Source organism: Dermochelys coriacea, chromosome 5 (genome assembly GCF_009764565.3).
Source record: "Dermochelys coriacea isolate rDerCor1 chromosome 5, rDerCor1.pri.v4, whole genome shotgun sequence".
Classification (NCBI taxonomy): domain Eukaryota; kingdom Metazoa; phylum Chordata; order Testudines; family Dermochelyidae; genus Dermochelys; species Dermochelys coriacea.
In genome coordinates this window covers 85,390,673-85,415,644 of record NC_050072.1, presented here as the reverse complement: position 1 = coordinate 85,415,644, position 24,972 = coordinate 85,390,673, and the positions used below count along the sequence as shown (strand labels likewise).

Sequence of the window (24,972 nt, the reverse complement as noted above, 5' to 3'; positions counted from 1 at the left end):
CTGGGCTGGAGGTGTGGGGGCAGACTGCCCTGCTGCAGTTTCTCTAGCCTAGTGTCTCTCCTGCAGTGTCTGCTCTGAGTAGCTGCTGCTCACTTACAAATCCCCCTTTTTACAGTTCAATTTCCTGTGGATCTTAGGCCCCAGCCTGGAAATATAAGCCTGCTAATCTTAAGGGAGCCAGGCCCGGGGTAGGTAGGCACTTTCCACTTAATAGCCCACTCATTTTTTTTCTTAAGGACCTTTGAATTATTTTTCCTGCTTCACCTCCCCCCCCATATCTTATTTATAATCATTGTTTTGTTTCCCAACAGGATCATAGTGACTACTGAATTGAACCAGTCTAGTCACACATTCCAATAGCCAATGCCGAGCCAGATGGGGTTATCTTAATAGCTAGGTCACACATTTATAAAATTGTTACAGATTAACTCTGTTCTCCACAATAATCGATATGGCTTGTTCTCGGAGTAACCATAAGTAAAACACCACACTTGATAGCTTGGTCCTCACTATTCTGTTTCACAGGTCGGGCAGTTTAGGGTTCATGGACTGCAGCTAGCTCTAAAGTTACACATTATGTATTCCTGCCCTCTGTTATGGTACTTTTTTCCCCTTCTCACTTTGGCCCAAATACTTTCCCCTGTGAAAAGACTAAGGATAAGATTATGACACTCTTACTCATGCTGAGTAGTGCCTAATGCCATGAATAGACCATTGAAATAAATGAGACTACTTGCGGATTAAGGTACTACTCCGTGTGAGTAAGAGTTCCAGAATCTGTCCCAAAGTAAAAGGGCTTTGCAGAGTATAGTTCCCTGAGGACAGGGGAAGACAGATTTTCCCTGGCTCTCCTCCACATTTGCCTGTGCACCTCTGCATGGAGTTCTGGTCTGCATTGTTATGCATCCCTTGGCCATTCCCTCACACCTCTCCTAGCCTGTCCTGGCATTGCACATTACCCCCACTCCACATTAGTCTGGATGGAATCTTGGTAGGGTACCAAGCAATGATTTTGAGGGAAACACACTGGGCTCCTACGGTGGTTTAGGAGGAGGGGTAAGATTTGTGCCATAATCAACTTCTCTTAGTTGCAACTGGATTGTTGATCCTATCAATGTATTTGAATCCCAGAAAGAAAGGCAAATCAGTTATGTAGGAAACCACTATATAAGGAACAATTCCAGAGAGAGAAGTTGTCTAGTGCGTTTCATGTGTGTTTTTGTACCTATGCATATCTATGTGCCATTATATCAAACGTTTAAACCCTGTCACTTGACCTGAATATACCTAACAATTCTTGAAGAAGAATTTAGGCATACGGAAGAAACTCTTACTGAACTCTATCAAAGTTACTATATCACCTTGCAAACTCATGTCTAATTTGTGATTCTCTGCTATAGTTATGAATAAATGGATTATAAATATTAAAGAGGCCTATAAGGATTCTTGCTGTTGTTATTTCTGTTATGACTGAGAAATCTTCAGCTTTTGTTAAATGGAGCTTCTTATTTTTGTGTGCTTTAACAATCTTTATTTCATCTTCTAAAAAATTAAGAATTAATGCTATGTCTCTGAGGCCAGTCCTAGTATTCTGTCTTCAGCCATTCACAGTGCAGCTATGCAGAGTATGAGCTGTCTCTTGGTTAAACTATGTGGCTTTTGAGTGTCCACTAGCTGCAGTGAGAAATGGAAAGGTCTGTGAGATTGTTACATGTATGGACAGATAAACATCTAAATGCAGAAAAGTAATGCACTGGTGACATTATGAGAGTAACCAACCAAATCTCAAGGGGGTATTTCACAGAAACAGTTATAAGAAACTTCCTGTTTCAACTATTATCTACATTAAACTTATGCATTTACTCATATAGAAAACCTATCCAGAATGTAATTTTCATGGTTTTCCAAGCTATCCAGGTTATAGAAGGTTAAGGATACGAGATCCACACTGGACCAACATATGTAGGGGAAATATTAGCTTGCTGTAGAGCTGCCTGGGAGGAGAAGAGAGCTCCTGTGAATGAGCTCCTTGTCTCTTGTACTTTTCACCTCCTAACCTGTGAGTGGCCTGTCTTCCTCATTCTGTGACCATGAAATCCCTGGGAGTTTCCACAGAGCAGAGTCAAAATTGAATGGGGAGACAGATCATCACATCTTGGCCGAACGGATGTGACATAATTTTTACCTAGGAAGAGGGTTCTCCCTGCCCAGTCTCCATTGTATAGTATTAATAATCCTCATTCTTTCCCAGCTGTACTTCTGGATGGAGTTGTCACTGAGGAGATCTAGAGCCAGACCCTCATCTGATGTAAATTGGCATAGCTCTATTAAAGTCAGTGGAGCTATATGAATATTTAGTAGCTGAGAATCTGGCCTGTAAACCTGCAACCAATTCATAATTCTTCCCTGCCTCACTGGTGCTCTCTCACACTACAGGGGAAGATACATAGAGCTAACCCTTTAACTCAAAGCCACATTCCTGCCTGGATGGCATGTGAGGGACTCCTCAAGGGGAATTCTGGTAGACATTCGCATAATTCACTCTTGCCCCAACTCTGACACCCCAAGGGAGGGTTGAGCATATGCTAACTAGTACTGAGGGAGGTGGCAGGGGCACTGCCTCTTGGGGAGTCCGGTGCCACAGATGAGGTTAGCTCTGCACAATGCCTATTCTCTCTAGCCATGCAATGACTGGCTCTTGCACAGCTACACAAAGCTGGGGGGAAGGCTTCTTGCACCCTCTTTTCTCCTTGAACATCTGCACTGGGCCAGTCACAGTCTGATCCTAAGTATTCAGTGAGAGATTGCAAGAGGAAAGACAAACCAAAAAACATTCAGTGCATCCTTCAACACCATTCCCCTAAGCTCAGTTAGCTCAGTTGCAATATGATATTTGAGCCAGCTGGAATTCATGAATCTGTGCTGGGAATGGGGATGCCACAGGCCCTTTTATAATACTTAATGTGCAAGCTAAAAATGCTATATAAGGGCTAGGTAATATTATTCCAAGATCAGTGCCCAGGCGGAAGTACCCCTTTGGAAGTAGCATATAGCTGCATAGCCCAAGAGCTTTTGTTCTCCAGTAGATGTGAAGCCTGTTTGGTTGCTCTTCTTCCAGAGCAAGGAGAAGAATGTTTCCTTTCTCACCCCCTTTGAAAGATGCTGCTTGATGGAATGATATAGGTTTGAATCAAACTTAAAATATTCCCTCCACCCCTGCAAAAAAACCCAACAAGCTAGCAAAGTCTTGTGTTTTGTTTGTAGGCATAGCAGTGGCAAGAGTCCTGGTTCTGAACTTAATTTTCCTTTGGTTCATACTTTTTTCCCCTCATTTGAATTCCAAGTCAGTCTTTTGCTTTATCTTGGGCTTTAACCACACTGGTGAAAGTGACCTGGAGAATCTCCCATTCTTCGATTTTTATGTTTAAAATGCACCTATTATTAAATTGTATTAAACACATGTACTTCATTTTCTAAAAAGAAACCAATTCAGTGACTCGTTTAGACTAGGAACTATACTGTGATTGTATAGCCAATCACTTCCTTTGCCAACAACAGTTCTCATCCTCACCGCATATAGCATTTTCACTGAAAGGAGGTCTCTCTTTTACAAGATACTAAAAACAGACAGGTAAGCTTTGACTAAATCCTTGGAAAACTACCAGAGATGAATTTTCATAGAGATGGGGTTTCATAAATTAAAATACTGACGCCTATCTTATAGCTAAAAGTCCTAGAAACTAAGAAATGTCAGTAACTGAAATACTGCAGCACTAATAGATTTGTTTATTAATCCTGTGTGTTATCTGAAATTTCTGATGGATACCAAGAAAATACTGCCTTTATTTTTATTTTGTTTTAGAACACCTTTATTGGTTTTAAAACAGTAACATGGTAATGGCAAATGCAAAATAAATAAAACAAGCTGCAGTTACTTTCATCAAATAATTCTGTATACCATTCTGTATCTACGACAATTATATGAGAGAATAAATAGCAGATATTTTCTGTGTTCTGGATGTGTTTTAGTTTAGGCGACACTTGGATATGTTTAGCTTTCCCTGAGACACTGTGAAAGTTATCACCTAAAAGTGCCTGTATGAAATCCACTGCTTTGGGATTACATGTTTTTAGCTTTGCTGAACCTAAACTGGCAGAATTTATTTAACTAGGTTCATATTTCTTGAAGTTTACTTGGAGTTTTCAGGTCCATATGAACACAGGAATTCCAAATGAACCTCAAGCAAATTCCAGTGAAACATGTCAGTTTAGTAAGAGACTATATTTGGGGGGCTCATTGGCCCCAGAATAAAGTAAAGAGTGTTTCACAAATAGCAGCAGAACAAAAGGACCATTTCCTAGTGCTTGTGGAAATGGGCACACTGTCTGCTCTATACTTAGAGATATTTCTTTGCCAGTAGATAGCACAAGGCAGATGGCTGATAGTGTCTGCTGGATCAAAGAGTCCAGGTAGATTGAGAGAAGGTTCTGGGTCTGCCCATGACTTTAATAATGTTCCCCAAACCTTAGTGAATTTCAAGGTCATGTGAAATCCCAAACCATGTACGTTCCAGCTGGTTTGTTGTTTCAAAGAGAGAGTTCTTGCCTTCCTTTTGACCCTTGGTTTTGGTTCCTAATGCCCACCCTGACAACTAGATTAGACTGCTCACATCCCGGTCAGCTGACACTCTAGCCAGTCAGCTGACACTCAGTTTGTCTTAGATGTGTGATTAACCTAGACTTAGTTAGTTAATTGAAGGGTGAGTTCATAGAAATCATAGAAATCATAGAATATCAGGGTTGGAAGGGACCTCAGGAGATCATCTAGTCCAACCCCCTGCTTAAAGCAGGACCAATCCCCAATTTTTGCCCCAAATCCCTAAATGGCCCCCTCAAGGATTGAACTCTCAACCCTGGGTTTAGCAAGCTAATGCCGTTCAGAGCAATTGAGAGGTCTCCTATTCATCCAGTCATGAGTACCTCTCAGTTTAACGGTACAAGGTGGCAAAAGGAAACTAGGGCTTTCGGGGTAGGCTGTAACTTGAGAACCCCTTGGTGAAATTACCCAGAATTTGGATGTCTAGCACTCCCCCATGAGGCGCATCAAATTTCATAGCAGTCTGGTTAACTATTTGGATTTCTGAGCACTTCCAAGAGTTGGGCTTTAAAGCATATACAATGGTGGGAATGGAAACCCTCTAGCTGTTTTTCTGTATTGGTACAGGTGCAATATAAAAAAAATACATTTTCTTAAATACTGTTTTCAGCTGTAATAATTTGTCAACCTTTTATACAAAAGTGCACAAAATTAATGGACTTACAGCACATATTACCTAGTTGGGTTTGGAAGCTATGTTGAGGAAGGTTTTAGGCACATGGTCTGGTATGTTTTCTTGTGTAATGCAGAAGACAGTGTTCTGAAATGAAAGAATGCAGAAATAAAGCTGTACACAGGAAGATGCAGCCTTAAATGCTGATTATGCCCTGTGGTATCCCTTCCCTCTCAATTGTTTTACCTTCTACAAAGTTGTATGTTCATTAATCTTTGAATAACTTGCATTCCAGATCTTCTAGGACTGATGTATTTAAACAGCTAGTACAATTATATGTAATTTAATTGCCCACAATGGTAGATGAAATTCTTTGCAGCTTGTTTCACATATCATTTTGTTTGGTTTTAATTATGTTGACATAATCCCCCATGTTGCCTAAGAGATTTCTTTAAAAGTCTTGAACTTTTGTTTGAATTATAAAGCTGATGAATTTGAGCCTCCATTTTCTTCTATGAGCAGACGTTATACCAGTCCTTACAGTCAATTAAATTACTTTCCCCCTTCTTTGCAGAAGAAAAGACAAGAAAAGGAGGCATCTATCTCCTTAATTAATGAATTTTCTTATATCCACTTGTATAGAGTGATATTATCTGTTCACTGCAAAATATTAAGCAGCATTTTCTCTGGTTCTTGTTTCTTAGATTCAAAGTACCCAACAGAAATGCAGGGTGTATATTTTTTTTTTGCAGTAGAGACTAGTTAAACTGGATGAATAAGAGTTTATTTTGTTGAAAGACCCAGGACTGAGCATGAGTAGTTCCAGGACCCAGACAAGGGTGCTGGAACAATATGTATAGCAGGGGTGCTGAAAGCCATTGAACCAAACTGTAAATCCTGTAAATCAATGTTTCCCAAACTTGGGATGCCACTTGTTCAGGGAAAGCCCCTGGTGCGCCCAACTGGTTTGTTTACCTGCCGCGTCTGCAGGTTCGGCCGATCGCAGCTCCCACTGGCTGTGGTTCGCCGCTGCAGGCCAATGGGGACTGCGGGAAGTGGCATGGGCCTGCAGCGGCGAACCGCGGCCAGTGGGAGTCACGATCAGCTGAACCTGCGGATGTGGCAGGTAAACAAACTGGTCCGGCCCCCCAGGGGCTTTCCCTGAACAAGCAGAATCCCGAGTTTGGGAAACACTGCTGTAAATGATAGAAATCACATCAAGCCAGTGATGCACCCCTAGTTCCAGCACCTATGGGCCCAGTATACCATCTGGCCTTATCTACAGAAGCACTTGTGCTTAACTTTATGCAGGTGAGTTGTTCTATGGATTTCAGTAGAACTATTCCTGGGCATGTTTGCAGGACTGACTCCATTGGGAGTTGCTTTTGTGCCCCTGATCCAGCAAAGCACTTGTACACAAACTTACCTTTAACCATGGGATTAATCCCATTAACCGTACTTTGGTATTCCTCATTTGCTTAAAGTTGAGTATGTGCATATATACTTTGCAGGGTCATGGTCAGGCAGTGACTGGAGAGTTGAGCCATAGTTTATATGAGTATATAGTGGTATTTCATTTAACTTGTACTGGGATGAAACTGAAAGTGTGACATTTTGTATCTGAAACTAACACCCTGGTTCAAAAAGTGATATAAGGACTAGTTTGAATGTTTAATTGGAAAACTTCACTACATTTAAATAAGGTAAATTATGCTATATACAACATAAATGGTTGAGTTTATTAATGTTAAAATTTTAAAATCTATCTTATGATGTATCGGCAGCTAATTTAGATTTTGATAGGCAGGTGTAAATAAATCCTTCATTCCTATTCTAAGATGTATGGCCCCAGTTTGGCAAAGTATACAAACAAGAGCTTAAGTCCATCCCTCTTCATCAAAGCACCTCAGCACATGCTCTAGTCTTCTTAATGGGACTTAAGTACATGCCTGAAGTTAATGACCTACATACATGCTTTGCTGAATAGGGATGGCCTGCTGACGAAGGGCCTTGAGAAATAAGTGAGCTGCTGTATTCTGCAACTGTTGTAGACCCTTTTATCAATTTCAAGTGAAGCCCAGTTAGGAACACATGACAATAGCCTACCCTGAATAAAATGGAGAGATAAATGACTGGTGAGATGTGCATCAGAGAGAAGCTGGTGGACCTTCTGGTTAAGCAATACAAGGCAATAAGCATTCTTGACCATTATTGCAGCACTGGCCTCCATTCTGAGAAAGGTAGTCAAGGGTGACCCTTAAATTCAGGCAGTCTCAAAAGCAACATCTATACTTCCTGAATAATAAGCATGCACAAGCCACCTGCTAGATTCTCAAAATATTTTCTTCTACCCACAAGCAGCACCTCTGCCATCTTTGAGTTGAGTCTTAATTAGCTGTTTCTTATTCAGATAATAAAATGTCTAGCTAGACGGTCCGTAATGGGTTTATTAAAAAGGAAGCTAATGGTGTTATGTGTCGTCAGCACTGAAGGGAGAACAGACAGCAGCAAATTTATATTTTTAGTGAAACTCAAAGTAACAGTTCCTTAATCATTTGTTGAACAAAGTTCCAAGATCTTTTTCTGCTTTCTCCCTTAGTAGAAAATTGCTTTTACAAATTGTACTATATGTTCTTTGATTGCAGAATGAATTTAAATAAGCTTACTTATATATGGATATAAAAACATACTTGCTAGGCAGAATATTGAATCCCTATAATTTTTCCATATACAAAAAATTCCTTTGGATTTTGATACCAGAAATCTATTCAGGCAGCTAAAATAAAAAGCCATACTTTATATCCATTGTTTTTACTGGAAAAAATTGGGTTTTTAATCATTCTAGAACAGGGATCAGCAACCTTTGGCACACAGCCCAGCAGGGAAATCCACTGATGGGCCGAGACGGTTTGTTTACTTGCAGCGTCCACAGGTTTGGCCGATTGCAGCTCCCACTGCCTGTGGTTCGCCGTTCCAGGCTAATGGGGGCTGCAGATAGCAGTAGCCAGCACATCCCTTGGCCCGCGCCACTTCCCACAGCCCCAATTGGCGTGGAACCTACATTTCTGTATCTAGATATGCTGAAGGCAGTGTCTGTTGTAACCAGCATATTGTATTTGCATTTAGCATTGACTTTCATTGAGACTTAGGCTTCTAAATCACTTAGGCGTTCTTGAAAATTTTGGCCCTGTGACTGCTACACACTTAATGTGACTGACTTCAGAATCCTTTACTACTTTTTAAGAAAAAAAGAGTTTTCTGAAACTTTGTTTTCATTAGGTTTCTGAATTAACAGCAACATAAAAACTTGACATCATAAGGTCAGGCAGGGTTATTAAACTGGCTAAAAACCTGAGGGCTCTGAAGAGGGTCTGACTCTGGGTGATTGCTCGTGAGGGGCAAATGACATTTTTGAATCCGAAATAATGCTTCCCAGTTACAGCTTCATCTAAAGCTCATTGAAGTCAAAGGAAGCCTTGACTTCTGTAGCCATTGGATCATGCCCTTAATTAACCAGGAAGCTCAGCATTGTCCATTCCCACACTAGGAAAAATAGAGATAGAGTTGGTGCTACGGCCAGAGCTAGAAAATTCTAGAAATTAGTAGCTGAGAGTCCAATTCATATTACAGAACAATTTCCAAAAAGAGAAACAATTATTAGCTTTTTCCAGATCATGCAGATTGTTCAAGCCCCTAGTAGATAGTCCAAGTAGATAAGATTCTGAGGTGAAGTGTTTTGAATTTGGCTAGTCTAAGGGAATGCTGTGGGACTGTAGCTGCTGCTCAGTGGTTAGATGAGAAAGGGACAGAGTGATGATGTAGCAGAATCTGACATGGCACTTCCCCACTGCCAAACAGTGGTACTGCTACCTCCAAGCATTCACAAATCAGAAGACTAACCAAAATAAGCCCATGTGATTCCCTTGTTAAGAATGGTGTGATGTTCTGCAGTGATAGCTCAAAACACTGCAGTAACATTATTGTCAGCTGTAGCGTTTGGGGACAATTAAAGCAGAATACTCGAGTATATTTTATAAGGATTTATTTCCAAGCTGAAATATACATAAACCTTGTTTCCAGTGTCTTTGCCTCATCTTACAGCATCATTACAGCACCATTTCTAGTAGCATGATGCATTACAGCACCATTACATGCATTATAAACATGATGCTACTAGAAATGGTGCTGTAATGCATCATGCTACTAGAAATGGTGCTGTAATGATGCTGTAAGATGAGACAAAGACACTGGAAACAAGGCTTATGTGTATTTCAGCTTGGAAATAAACCTTGGAGTGGGGCCATGCCATGGCACCCCGGCGCCCTGGCTGGAGCGCCGGAGTGGAGCCCCCAACCTGGCGCCCCGGGTGGAGTGCCGTAGCAGGGCCAAGCCACTTGGTGTGGCCCCCGACCCGGCACCCCGGCTGGAGCTCAGGGGCTGGCTTAAAACGGTTCTGCAGGCCGTAATTTGCCCACCCCTGTCCTAGGTCCTTGAATGATTGCCCCTTGCCTTACATAACAGCCTGCAAATTATGGTCTGCTTATTTTGGTGCCTGTAGGCAGTGACAAGGGTCACTCAAGGGTCTTTGACTGAACCAGCTCTTGGAGGAGTCCATTGCTGGCTGCCTTACCTCTGTTAGTTCTATTTAGTTCAGTAGATTTATATCTGACACCTTCTAGGGGGACTTCCCTTTTGGTTTTCTCATTCCTCTGACAAGTCTGTAACTCACTGTTTTGGGAGTGTGGTATGTTTTTGATGCTATTATTATTCTTTTATTATTATTGTATATGGTTGATTGGCTTCTCTTTAGATTTTGTATTTAGTTTAATCATATAAACAGATGAAATAAATATTATGAGCAGGAGTTATTCCTGGAAACTCTTATTAGTGCTAATGGAAGTGTGAATGGGTGTTCATCCAATTTTGCAGTTTAGAGCATTTTTAATGGAAAATAGTTACAGTTTTTTGTTTTAGATAATTAATTAATTTTTAAGAAATGAAATTTTGCCCTTCAACACTTCAGAATAGTAATAAGTCTTAGTGTGTTTATTCTAACACAAAATTCTTTATAACAAGCAAATAATGGACTAAATATATGTGTTTGGCTTATATTTGTCTGCTGTAGGTTGTTATAACTGAAACAACCATGTCTGTGGATCAGAGACCACTTAAGACAATCTGGTGCCCCAGCAGTTCAGAGCCACCCAGAGTCCAGAGAGCCTTTATTGTGTGACAGAGGGCGATGATCGCTACAGCATTCACCAGCAGTGTGGGAAGTTGGAGGTGGAGGGTGTCTGGGAGAAGGAGGGAGTGCATGATGGGTGCTTGCAGGAGACTAGGGGGATTGTGTGGGAGGTTGGGGGTATTTGGAGGAAGCACATGGTGCATGGTGGGGGCCTATAGGAGGTTGTGGTGTGGGGAGAAGTTGCGTGGGAGGTGGAGAAGCAGTGTTATCCCTGATTCACTCTGACCCCCTCCCCCCCACACATCCCTGTCAGGAGCAAATACCAGGTGCCCAGCTGCCCCTGCCTCATAGCTGCTGAGCCCAGAAAAATGGGAGGCACTTCCCTATTTCTGCTTCCCACCCTCAAAACGAGCACTCTTCTGTGTGTGCGCACAGGGGCCTTTCCAGCTGTCTGACATGAACAGACTACACCACTGCAGTTCCAGGAGGGTTCACATGGGGCAATTAAAGCACTACGTATTAAGGTGCTCTGCGATTCATATCTCCATAGACCGGTTTGTAGTACCGCGTAAAATCACTTCTCCCAGAAATCTGTTACGTGAGGCTGCTGCCTAGTTTGCCTATAGCTAGAGTGGTCTCTGCTGTAGATAGCAAGAAAGAAACTCTTCATATACTTTAAAGCACAAGATAAAATTCAAATTTACTTTCACTCTATTTTATTTACCCTACATTTCCTTTCACTTTTTCATCCTAATTTGTTCTGTTATTTTTCCATGTTGCGTATATCATGTTTCTCAGAACATAACTGTATTTTAATAACTGCACAGTAAATTCAGAAAGCAGACTCTGACACTGGTCTAATTAGTCCGAAGTATAACAAATATAGCAAGAGTGGGAAGCAAATATATTGTTGAAATAATAAACCACATAAGAAGATCAACTTTTAAGCATCTATTAACCTAAATGTCTCTTTACTGAATGCATTATATGAGAGTGACTTCACATATTCACTGTTAGGAGCTTTGGGTCTATCATTAGATACCCAATGGATTTAATTCACTGAAGAAAAGCCTTCATAGATTTCATCTTGTGCAGACAGTCTCAGCCTTGTGAATAGTTATTTTGTATGAAATCAATGTTTGATATCCCTTATACATCACCATTTATCTTGTTCTTAAATCAATTCTCAATTTTCATTGGTGATTTTTTGCCTTTTTAATTTCTTTTAATTTATTCTTTCATATTTAATGCATAAAAACTGCATTAATAGATTCTTAAGATTAAGAACATAAATGTCCAGACATCAGGCTATTCAAAAGTGTAGGGAACCTGTCATCACTGTGGGTGACCAAAAATCCCAGGCAAGGTTTAAGTAGAAGTGTGTAGCAAGTGACTCTCTTAAACCACAGATTTTTGTTTCAGACCAACCAGGGTAGTAAATACTGCACTGCATATCACTATGCTGTGTGGGACTGCAGTAGCTCTGTAGCTCCAATGTGTCCCTTTCCCGGCACAAAGTGAAGACAAGAAGATTCACATAGCAATAGATCTCCTGGGGCCCTGGAGTCCCATATGTGTCCTGAACCCTGTTATGCAAGGGTTGCAGATCCCCTGTATAGACTCCCTAGAATCCTACCCCTTCCCTTTGACACTGAAACCACACTAGTTCTGCTGCTGGGGATCCTGCACAGCAACAGAGTCAGGAATTGCCCTTCTCTGAGGCCTGGTCTAAATGTAGAAATTAGATTGACCTAGCAAGATCACTCAGGACTGTGAAAAATGTTGTGCCCTGACCACATAGTTAGGTCAACCTAATCCCCCGGAATATACATGGTTAGGTCAACAGGAGAATTCATCTGTCAACCTAGCTACTGGCTCTTGGAGAGCTGGATTAACTAAATTGACAGAAAAACACTTTCTGTAGTGTAGATGTAGGAAGCACCTACACTGCGGCACTAAAACAGCACAGATTCACAGTACTGTAGCTGTGATGCTGTAGTGGTTGTACTATAGACACGGCCTAAAGAAAAGGATGTACTGCATTCATGCAGCATGCTATCACCAGTAAACTGTAACCACTTCTCTTCACAGCTGTTTTTTTCAGATTTAACAAAACATCCCTTCTTCACTGAGGCTGTAGTCTCTCTAAACAAAATCATTTTCTTATTAAGGAATGTGGGAAAATATGTGGAAAAAAAAATTCTTAAAAGTTCCTCTCTCTGTGCTGGGCTATCTCAGAAGGAACCACACTACATTTCTGTATCTCACATTTGAACTGAAAAGAAGTATATAAAAATTGGCCGAAAGAATATATATTATCTGAAAATTGTAAGCACCTGCAAATAGGAACTTGGATGAAAGAGTCTCAGGAAATCATAACCACAGCTGCAGTGCTGTAAAAAGACATATTTGGTCATGTCATATATAATCTATTGCTAGGTTTAAAGAGTGAAACACCTAGTTTTTGGACCCGCATAGTGGAACAAAGTGGAAGTGAAAAGTGGGAGGTGTCTTTCTGCATCTGTAATCTTGAATATTCTTCTGTAGATGTCACAGTCCAGTGGGATCCACAGATGGTATCTTTGAACTGGCCAGAAATAACCTGGCACAGCAGGGTCCAAAGTAATGCAATAGGCTGGTCTACCTTAGCCTATAAAATCCATTGTTTTTTTGTAGACAGACTAATAAAGTCATAAAACAGCATCCCAGTGTAAATACTATGGATTAAACATGGAGTCAGATTCTCAGTTGGTGTACGTTTGTCAGCATTGCTCCATTAACTTCAGCAAGGCCCATTGTTTCTACTTCTAATAAAACACTGTCTTTTTAAAACTGAAACATTGTATCAAGTAAATATTATTAATGAATTGTTTAAACAGCAAGAAACAAAATCTGCCCTCAGTGACATACATACAACACCAGTTTACAAGTAAGGGGGTCACACAAATATGTCCGAGGACAGAATTTGGTCCTTTATTATGAGTGTCCTTTCTTATTTTGAGAAAAAATTGTTACTGCTGTAATTAAAAAAACAAATAAATCATGATTCTTTCTATACAGATGTGAAGTATTTGCACTGGATGTGCAAAAGGGAAACAGTTATTCAAATGTAATGTGTAATGTCTGTATGTTACTATATATAAACACATGCTGTCCCCCATATTCGTAATCTAGTACTCTAAAACTCAAAGAGCTCATCTTTTTTTCAGATGATGAATTCATGATGCACATGCAAGACTTAGCAGTTTCAATGCAGTCACATTATTAGAAAAAAACAAAAAACTAAATATACAAAATGACATCCTTCATGCAGGTTCAGGAGCCGGACAAAATTGTTCTGAGGGCCTAGTCGCTCCCAGGGCATACATGGCATGCAGTCCACATATGCAATTGGTTCTAGGGTATGTTCTGCCATCATCCCATATGCAGACTTTCCTTTGAGTTCAATGGGAGGTTTGCATGAAACATTGCAAGAAATGGCCTTATGCCTTTTTGGTCCAAAAAATAGAAATCTCATGTCTGTGTAGTAGAGTGACAAAACAGTTAGGACCCCATCTTGCTCCTGTTGAAGCCAATGGCAAAACTCCCTTTGACTTAAATGGGGGAGGATTATTACCAAATTCCTCAAAGTATTGTCTTTTGTTTTTTCCAGTGGATGCTTATTTTTCCTTTGTTCCTTTCAGGTACAAAACATTAATCCTTGATGATCAAAAGGAAAAGCCATGGCCGCCAACATGGCTAACAGTGCTAACCATCTGCCCTACTTTTTTGGCAATATTACACGTGAAGAAGCAGAAGATTACCTGATGCAAGGAGGGCTGAGTGATGGACTATATCTGTTGCGCCAGAGTCGAAACTACCTGGGTGGCTTTGCTTTGTCCCTGGTACATGGAAGGACAGTTCATCACTACACAATTGAAAGAGAGCTGAGTGGCTCTTATGCCATTGCAGGAGGGAAGTCACATCTGAGTCCTGCTGAACTCGTTAACTATCACTCAGATGAAGCTGATGGTCTTGTTTGTCTACTGAGGAGACCTTGCAACCGGCCACCAGGTGTTGAGCCAAAAACAGGGCCATTTGAGGATTTAAAAGAGAACCTTATCAGGGAATATGTCAAACAAACTTGGAACCTACAGGTAAATGCAATCCCACTTCTGCAATAGAGATGCTTCACTCTGAATTTTTAAAAAGTCAATATTATATGGGTTCCAACCGATTGCTACTGCTATGTAGTGGTAAGGTTTGTGTTAACACTGCTATATTTGCTTGTGTTTTATGAGCCTTTATTTTTCAGTACATTGTATTAATTTGGCCATAAATGTATTCTTTCCTGAAATGTGGCACAGTTTATCATTTATTTTTTAAGTGTTATAAGACCAAATCTCTCTATGCCAATCAGGATTGAAAACAAACCAAAAAAAGGAAAATAGGTAATTGTTAAACACACACATTTTTGTAAAGGAAAGCTGTTGTATACAGAGTGTATGTTTGTGCTTCGCGCACAAGTTATTTTGTGTTGTATCCTCCCCTCCTGGCCTGCTTTGTTTATATGTCTATTTAGATTGTATACAACTTAGAACAGGAACTTTTCTTCCTACATGACTGTGAGTTTAAACACAGCATTTTTATACCAAAAGCCTTAGTCTGTTGATCTGTGAACCATTTGAACCAGTATAGGTACACAACTTGAAGGGGCAGTACACCACTGGAGTTGTTTACAGGTTCAGTGACTAGCATTACCACCTACTGGAGTTCCAAAGAATTCCTAGCCCAAAATGATATGTAACCATTCATAAACTAATACAATATGGTCTCCCAAAGATACCCATTGCAATATCTATCACAAACATAAACTCCAGATATCTGAATTTGGGATTGTCTGTTTGAATTTAGTTTCTGCCCTGTGAGTCCAAAACTTGAACAGTAACCAAATTAATTTTATCTAAAACTCTGATTATCCACAGACTTTGGGTGTGTCTCACACAGTCCAGTAATTGGCATTTACTATAATGTTGTGTTTGTTGGGTTTTGTTTTATTTTGCACTGTAACAGAAAACAGTACAACTGATCCTTCTGTGCTTTTTCCACTCTGCAGGGTAATGCCCTCGAACAAGCTATTATTAGTCAAAAACCACAGCTGGAGAAGCTGATTGCCACTACTGCCCATGAGAAGATGCCTTGGTTCCATGAGAAGATCTCTCGGGAAGAATCGGAGCACCGCGTTCTTTTGGGGACAAGGACCAATGGAAAATTTTTGTGAGTACTTTCATCTCTGGTAGCGGTAGTTGCCACCCTGGTTGCTGCACCTTTTCCATAACTAAATCATGAATGAGACAGGAGTTGGGTCGTTCACTGAGGAAAGCCCAAGGCAGCGTGGCCATTCCAAAGCTAAGCCGATGGCTTCAAGATTAGTTTTTCACCTTTCCTCAAATGCAAATATAGAGTGAAAGCAGTTGCCATGTTTCGTTCAAGCAGCCGTTGAGGTTAAATCTGTATGAAGCAGCAGAGGAATTCAGAGTGTCAAGAAAATTCCATTCAGCTTTATATTATATTATGAGTGAGGGTATAGTACTGAATGTGATATCAAAGAAATGCAAAATACTAGTAAACTACGTTAACATTCAGTGTCCATAATTATTATTTGTTTTTCAAGGGGGCAATGACAATACTTTGTTCTGCAACTAAGTGGCAGCAAGAATGTAATTAAGTAATGCTCCTTTCACTTTATCATTCCATTCTGTGTCTATTTCTCTGTCCACTCAGATGACCCCTCTACTGTTTACCTGATCACAAACAAGACATTTGGGATAATGATTAATCAGAGCCAGTTTGTCAGGAGAAGAGGTGGGATGAAAATTTTCCAGTGGGACAGTTTTCTCTTGGAAAATGCTAATTTGACTCAATCAAAACATTTTGTGGGTTGAATTCAATCCAGAATTACAAATTGTTCTGGTGCCTCAGAAAATGTATTTTCGGATTAATTTACTATTCACCGAACAAATTTTGCCTAGCTGTAGTCCCAGTTCCCTCCCTGGTCTGCTCCTGTACCAATGCAGCTACACACTGTAAACTGGACAAGGGGCAAAGTGACAATCTAGCCCTGAGTCATTTTCCTGGTTCCTGTAATAATTTGCCCAATATGTGTTTTCCATGGTAGAAGTTGAGAAATAAACCACTCCTTTATTAAACAGGAACAGGAACTCCAAAACTTCTGTGAGTGATAGAAAGGAAACCAAGCTTTAGGTTACAAGTCACACACATCACATAAATATTCCTTCCCAAACAACAATATATAGCAATGTGTATAAGAATCTATCTTGTATTTATAGACTAAGTACTATATGCACTTGTTTCTGTGACAGTAGCTGCTCTGAAACAGATTACATGTTTTTTTTTCTCTTGCTGGTACAGACAGGCAAGCTTGGCAGCTATATGGAATGTAGAATTTCTGTGCCTTCTCAATAGGTGTTCTCATCTTCTTCCTGCTATTTCTTGGAATTTACTTCATATATGGTCTGAGTTAAGACACGCAACTGAGCAACTCTGGCAGCTGTCTTTGTTTTCTGGAATCTGTACACACATCATGGAAGCAGCTTCCAAAGCAGAAGAAGCCTAATAACAAACGGAAGAAGGTGGAAGAGCTGTCCTTCCTGAAACACTTCTTTGCCTTCAGTGGAGATAAGTGCTTTTTGGTCACTGTGAACATCTGCTGTTCCCAGTAGGGGTTGGGCAGTTATGGCTTCAGCTTGCTTGAGATGGTTCTCAGGAGCTTTATCGGAGAACCTGGACTCAGCACACAGCTTAATGTAACGAGGTTCACTCAGCACTCTGGTGCCTCCTGCCGTATATCATGTGAATTAGCTCTGCATGTCAGTGCACCCGCTTGGGTCGTGCCTCGCCACCATCACTCCTGCTCTAGGACCCACGTCTCTCCAAGGACTGCAGTGTCCTCTTCAGCGACACAGTCCTCCGGCCGTGCCATACACTATGCTCCCCCCGTTTCTGGGGGACCTGCAGTCCACTGTTCAGCCACTTCCCTTAGTGGCTACTGTAGCGAATTGTCTGGCCACTTCCTCATGACCCCAGCATCCTTTTTGCCTTTGCCTCAAGGCCTCAGCCTGCAAACCCCAGCAGTCAGCCAGGAGCTGTCTCTTGCTCCCCTGGTCCCTGCTTGCAGCACTGCTCTGTCCAGGGTACTGGCAGTTCTCTCAGCCCTCCAGAGACACAGTCCTTCCTCCCTGGGCTCCCAGCAGAGAACTGCCTTCCTCTGCCCTGCAGCTCCCTTTTTATATGGGCCTTCTTGCCCCTGATTGGCTGCTTCCTTCAGCCCTTCTCTGATTGGCTGCCTCCTGCGCAGCCTCCCTAAGGCTCTATTAATCCCTTAGACCCGAGTGTGGGGCAAGCACCCCATCACACTTAGCAATGAGGGAGCTCACTTGGTGTGGCAGAGACCTGAAGTCAAAATGAAATTAGAAGAGAAGGAGGTTGAGGAAAGCTAGGGCTTAGTAGAAGGAAGGTATGTCAAGGGTTTTCAGCACAGTATCCCATTCAGTAGTAGGCTTGAGTCAATCGCTGTCATCTGATTTTTTGAACCATTCTGCCTTTCCCTTTAGAAAAAATGTAGCTAAGATTGGAGGATTCCTAGTGCTGCTATATGCTCGTCTGCAACCATCTCTAGAGTTTATTCACCCAAGAAATCTGCCAGAGTCCTGACCAACTTTGCACTTCCTATTTCTCTTGATTCAGTGTCCAATAAAAGGGTCTGAGTCTGAATATGTCTAACATCTAGATCCCTTCAGGAGTATCTCATGGGAGAACTGATGTTATCAAACCTGGAAAGTTTTCACTACTATGAAATATGAAGATAATCAGGAAAGAAGACTTTTCAAGGGCTTCCCTTATTACTGAGGAATGACAGGTGAGAGAAGGCTCTCCCATCCCATTTAAATTCAGAAGATTATAGATAACTCAAGTACTCTGAGTTCTGAGTACTCAGAACTCAAGTACTCTGCCCCCAGAACAAGCAGATAAGTATATAAATAGCTGTGGGTAGTTTGGGTTAGGAATTCTCAAAGGCCATTTTATGCTCCTATCTGTTCAGAAAATGTAATCACATACAGATACTGCAGGCTTTATCTTCAGAAGCTGAGTGGAAGAAGATTCTTATGCTCTAGAAAAGAAACAATCTGTCCAGTGATTTGTTGCTGGAGTAGTTTAGTGCTACTCTGGTTCTTTCTGTGTATTTTGCAGTCAAGGTTCCTGCTTCCCTATTGGAGAGAACAGAATTAACCATGGTGAGAAAATTTCCGAGTGGATGAGACCTCCTCTCACAGGTCTGCTCTTCTTCTTTACCTTGAGACACTTTGGTCTGATGGCAGAACACTGAGTAGTGCTCGTTCAGAGATGACGGTTTCTTGAAAGTGTTTGCTGACTGTCACACAGGATTGCACTTGACTTCCCTTGCTTATTCCTGGATTAGTAATACCTTTTCCAGTGAGAAGTTCTGAGCGTGGCTGGATGTGTATTCCTGCTCCCCCCAGAATGTTCTTGGTTTTTTTCCTGGCTGGTTTCTAAAGAGGTCTCTGAATCAAGTTTGTGCAAGTCCACCTCAGCCATTTAATCTTTATATGGTCCCATCAAGACAGAGAAATCGATTCTCCTCCCTATATCCAAATGCTTCTTTGTCCTCTTCTTTTGAGGAGACCTAGGCATTGACCATTGGTTCTTCAGTAGATCCTATGATTGGTTTTCCAAGTACTTGTAGAACCCATTCAAAGCTTTAGGAGCCATATCTTTAGAAACTGTAGGTAACTAAGAGTGACACATAAGAACTTCTTTCTCTTTAGGGAGAATTTTCAGTTACTATCAATGTAGCTTGAGAATGGGGGAAGAGGTGGCCTGCTCATTTCTTTTCTTCAGTTCTGAGGTTGGGCGGGGGAGTTCCCCCTGCATCCTCTACCCCAAGACAATCCATTTAGTGTCAATTAACCTCTTGTTTTAAATACGTTATGTTTCAATGTCTCTTTGCAGTAGAGATGAGTGAGATCAGAAGTTTTACGTAAATCATGCTCATAATTTATAAAAAGTTAACAATTAATTTTTTTGAGATTATAACAAGGGAAAGAAGGCTACTAGTGGATTAACAATTATTTCCCATTACCTTAAGGCCAGGCTGAACAGCTAGATCCAAAATTGTGAAGTTCCACGTAAGTATAGTGATTTTATGGGCTCAGTGGACAGGAGGTTCTGCCTCTGGAATTTGTAAAGTGACTACCCAGCATCTTTGTTTTTCTTCACATGTACTTTTTGGCTATGTCTACACTAGAGACCTTACAATAGCACAGGTCTCCCATGAGCTGCTGTAAGGTCTCCCGTGTAGCCGCTCTATGCCAGCTGTAGAGAGCTCTCTCACTTCGGTATAATTAAACAACTCACAATGAGCAGCAATAGCTATATCAGTGTGAGATGGTCTCCCGCCGACATAGTGCTGTCCACACCAGTGCTTCTGTCAGTGTAATTTATGTCGCTCAAGGGTATGTGTTTTTCATATCCCTGACTGACAAAAGTGCTAGTGTAGACATAGCCTTAGTTTACTTTGTCATTCCCTTCTGAAACTTATTGGCCATCAGGTGCTCCAAATGCCATGCTTACCTTCTTTGGCTTATTGCTTGTAGCATCCACTGTCTATAAATTCTGTTACTGGATAGGATGGGGGAAGAAAACTAGTAAAGCCTCTCCTACGATAGTGCTTGGGGTGTGCTATAGACCTCCGGGATCTAATTTGGATATGGATAGAGCCCTTTTTAATGTCTTTAATAAAGTAAATACTAATGGAAACTGCGTGATCATGGGAGACTTTAACTTCCCAGATATAGACTGGAGGACCAGTGCTAGTAATAATAATAGGGCTCAGATTTTCCTAGATGCGATAGCTGATAGATTCCTTCATCAAGTAGTTGCTGAACCGACTAGAGGGGATGCCATTTTAGATTTAATTTTGGTGAGTAGCGAGGACCTCATAGAAGAAATGGTTGTAGGGGACAATCTTGGCTCAAGTGATCATGAGCTAATTCAGTTCAAACTAAATGGAAGGATTAACAAAAATAAATCTGCAACTAGGGTTTTTGATTTCAAAAGGGCTGACTTTCAAAAATTAAGGAAATTAGTTAGGGAAGTGGATTGGACTGAAGAACTTATGGATCTAAAGGTAGAGGAGGTCTGGGATTACTTTAAATCAAAACTGCAGAAGCTATCGGAAGCCTGTATCCCAAGAAAGGGGAAAAAATTCATAGGAAGGAGTTGTAGACCAAGCTGGATGAGCAAGCATCTTAGAGAGGTGATTATGAAGAAGCAGAAAGCATACAGGGAGTGGAAGATGGGAGGGATCAGCAAGGAAAGCTACCTAATTGAGGTCAGAAGATGTAGGGATAAAGTGAGAGAGGCTAAAAGTCGAGTAGAGTTGGACCTTGCAAAGGGAATTAAAACCAATAGTAAAAGGTTCTATAGCCATATAAATAAGAAGAAAACTAAGAAGGAAGAAGTGGGGCCGCTTAACACTGAGGATGGAGCGGAGGTTAAAGATAATCTAGGCATGGCCCAATATCTAAACAAATACTTTGCCTCAGTCTTTAATAAGGCTAAAGAGGATCTCGGGGATAATGGTAGCATGACAAATGGGAAGGAGGATATAGAGGTAGATATTACCATATCAGAGGTAGAAGCGAAACTGAAACAGCTTAATGGGACTAAATCGGGGGGCCCAGATAATCTTCATCCAAGAATATTAAAGGAATTGGCACCTGAAATTGCAAGACCATTAGCAAGAATTTTTAATGCATCTGTAAACTCAGGAATAGTACCGAATGATTGGAGAATTGCTAATATAGTTCCTATTTTTAAGAAAGGAAAAAAAAGTGATCCGGGTAACTACAGGCCAGTTAGTTTGACATCTGTAGTATGCAAGGTCCTGGAAAAAATTTTGAAGGAGAAATTAGTTAAGGACATTGAAGTCAATGGTAAATGGGACAAAATACAACATGGTTTTACAAAAGGTAGATCATGCCAAACCAACCTAATCTCCTTTTTTGAAAAAGTAACAGATTTTTTAGATAAAGGAAATGCAGTGGATCTAATTTACCTAGATTTCAATAAGGCGTTTGATACCGTGCCACATGGAGAATTATTAGTTAAATTGGAGAAGATGGGGATCAATATGAACATCAAAAGGTGGATAAGGAATTGGTTAAAGGGGAGACTGCAACGGGTCCTACTGAAAGACGAACTGTCAGGTTGGAGGGAGGTTACCAGTGGAGTTCCTCAGGGATCGGTTTTGGGACCAATCTTATTTAATCTTTTTATTACTGACCTTGGCACAAGAAGTGGGAGTGTGCTAATAAAGTTTGCAGATGATACAAAGCTGGGAGGTATTGCCAGTTTGGAGAAGGATCGGGATATTATACAGGAGGATCTGGATGACCTTGTAAACTGGAGTAATAGTAATAAGATGAAATTTAATAGTGAGAAGTGTAAGATTATGCATTTAGGGATTAATAACAAGAATTTTAGTTATAAGTTATAAGCATCAATTAGAAGTAACGGAAGAGGAGAAGGACCTTGGAGTATTGGTTGATCATAGGATGACTATGAGCTGCCAATGTGATATGGCTGGGAAAAAAGCTAATGCGGTTTTGGGATGCATCAGGAGAGGCATTTCCAGTAGGGATAAGGAGGTTTTAGTACCGTTATACAAGGCACTGGTGAGACCTCACCTAGAATACTGTGTGCAGTTCTGGTCTCCCATGTTTAAAAAGGATGAATCCAAACTGGAGCAGGTACAGAGAAGGGCTACTAGGATGATCCGAGGAATGGAAAACTTGTCTTATGAAAGGAGACTTAAGGAGCTTGGCTTGTTTAGCCTAACTAAAAGAAGGTTGAGGGGAGATATGATTGCTCTCTATAAATATATCAGAGGGATAAATACAGGAGAGGGAGAGGAATTATTTCAGCTCAGCACCAATGTGGACACAAGAACAAATGGGTATAAACTGGCCACCAGGAAGTTTAGACTTGAAATCAGACGAAGGTTTTTAACCATCAGAGGAGTGAAGTTTTGGAATAACCTTCCAAGGGAAGCAGTGGGGGCAAAAGATCTATCTGGTTTTAAGATTCTACTCGATAAGTTTATGGAGGAGATGGTATGATGGGATAATGGGATTTTGGTAAGTAATTGATCTTTAAATATTCAGGGTAAATAGGTTTTTTTGCCTTCCTCTGTAGCATGGGGCATGGTTGACTGGAGGGAGGCTTCTCTGCTCCTTGAAGTTTTGAACCATGATTTAAGGACTTCAATAGCTCAGACATGGGTGAGGTTTTTCATAGGAGTGGGTGGGTGACGTTCTGTGGCCTGCGCTGTGCAGGAGGTCGGACTAGATGATCAGAATGGTCCCTTCTGACCTTAGTATCTATGAATCTATGAATCTATGGTGGAAAAGAACTATAACAAACAGAATTACTAGTTTCAGAGTAGCAGCCGTGTTAGTCTGTATTCGCAAAAAGAAAAGGAGTACTTGTGGCACCTTAGAGACTAACAAATTTATTAGAGCATAAGCTTTCGTGAGCTACAGCATTCGATGCATCCGATGAAGTGAGCTGTAGCTCACGAAAGCTTATGCTCTAATAAATTTGTTAGAATTACTAGTGAGTAATTTTCTGATGCTTAAGTGATGTTTATGTGCAGTAAAATAGTTTCACTAAAAGTGGTAATTTCTGGGAACTTGCTGTGAATGTCTTCTGTGAGGTTCTTCATGACTTATGAGGAGAGGCTGAGGGAACTGAGATTGTTGTCTGAGGAAAAGAAGAATGAGGGGGGACTTGATAGCTGCTTTCAACTACCTGAAAGGGGGTTCCAAAGAGGCTGGATCTATATTGTTCTCAGTGGTAGCAGATGACAGAACAAGGAGTAATGATCTCAAGTTGCAGTGGGGGAGGTTTAGGTTGGATATTAGGAAAAACCTTCTCTCTAGGAGGGTGGTGAAGCACTGGAATGAGTTTCCTAGGGAGGTGGTGGAATCTCCTTCCTTTGAAGTTTTTAAGGTCAGGCTTGACAAAGCCCTGGCTGGGATGATTTAGCTGGGGATTGGTCCTGCTTCCAACCTTCCAACCCTGATATTCTATGATTTGAAACCCTCCCTGACTGACTGATCTGCCTGTTCTAAAAAAGAAACTGAGTTAGGTATGTAATTTGATGTAGTCACTAGAAAACTGCTTCATTACCCCCTCAGCTTCATGCAGATCATTTTTCAGTTCCTAACAGCGTGGCTGGTTGTGTTAGCACTTTGCCTCAAATGCAGAGAGATGTAGTTTCTACTCCTAGATGATGTACTGGCATTTGAGGAGTAGAAGATCAAATCAGGTTTTTTTCTCATTTATCACAGAAATAGCCTTACTAGTTAGCATTTTGAAGAATTAAAGAAAACATGTTCTCCATTTCAGAACATGGAAACATGTTTTCTTTGCAACAAAAGAGGTCTGGGAAATTTTACGGCCTCATCACCACCCCAACAGGTGGCATTCATTAAATGAAGAATAGACTGAAAGTTCATTGCAATATTGTTGTAAAATACTTGTCAACTTTCTTATTATTTCATTCTTCTCTCTGCGGGGCTCTAAAATTTGATCAGAAGTCTATCAATTTTCAAATACTGGTTTGTGCGTGGGCACAGTAAATTCCCATTAAGAAATAAAATAAACATTTGCCAACAAGTATAAACCAGCCATATCAAAAATGCCCATTTTCTCCTGCACTTTCAATGGGAAATCCCTGTGGTATCTGTTTGTCTGTGCTGCTGTTGTTAGTGGTGGCCAGCAGTGCTTAATTAGTGGTTTGGCAGTTCATGGCCCCAGTACCTCTGGGCTTTCCGCGTCAGTTATGAATGTGCAAAAATTGCTTGAGCTCCAGCACTTAACTAAGCAATAGTAGCCAGTATACACCTGACTTTGAATTTGTAAATTTAGTTTTATAAGCATGTGTTTAGAAGATGAACTGCAAGACATAAAGGCTAGATTTAGAATTTTAGCCGTACAGCTTCAAATCTTACGGTTTGAAATGAGATATGTAGTTTCTAACACATTTATAAACTTTTAAATTAAGCATTCGATACAAACACATACAGCTTCTCTAATTACTTGTAATTACATATGATCATGTACATGTTATCAGAAGGTTCACAGCCACATATAGTTTGTATATAACTTGAACATCCATATAGAAGTACCAGGAAGGAACCAAAACATAATTTTAATATCACCAGGATGCCTACAGTATCTGTTGAGCTTGCCAAGGCCAAACAAAGCTAGTGTAATCCATTAAAATGACTAATGGCATCCTGCCCAGCATTATTTGATGTGATATCACACCTGATGACACTAAATGCTTTTCTCATGTATTGGAACAACTGACGCTGTTTTTTTAAGTGGGAATCTAGTCTCAGCAGTCTGCTTTTCTTTTTAAATACTGCC

The 24,972-nt window shown here is 40.8% G+C and overlaps 1 protein-coding gene across 5 annotated transcripts in view; it reads left to right on the top strand.

Moving 5' to 3' along the window:
- Positions 1 to 24,972, top strand: part of SYK (spleen associated tyrosine kinase) — a 74,845-nt gene that overhangs the window by 17,902 nt on the left and 31,971 nt on the right. For 3 of the 5 annotated variants that reach the window (XM_038402881.2, XM_038402883.2, XM_038402882.2), the window contains exons 2-3: positions 14,139 to 14,591; positions 15,551 to 15,711. In XM_038402881.2, coding sequence (XP_038258809.1) covers positions 14,178 to 14,591; positions 15,551 to 15,711 — 575 coding nt within the window. In that variant the 5' untranslated portion in view covers positions 14,139 to 14,177. Of the gene's footprint in view, positions 1 to 14,136; positions 14,592 to 15,550; positions 15,712 to 18,132; positions 18,374 to 24,972 lie in introns of those variants that run through there. The other 2 variants (XM_043514427.1, XM_043514428.1) reach the window with 2 other exon arrangements.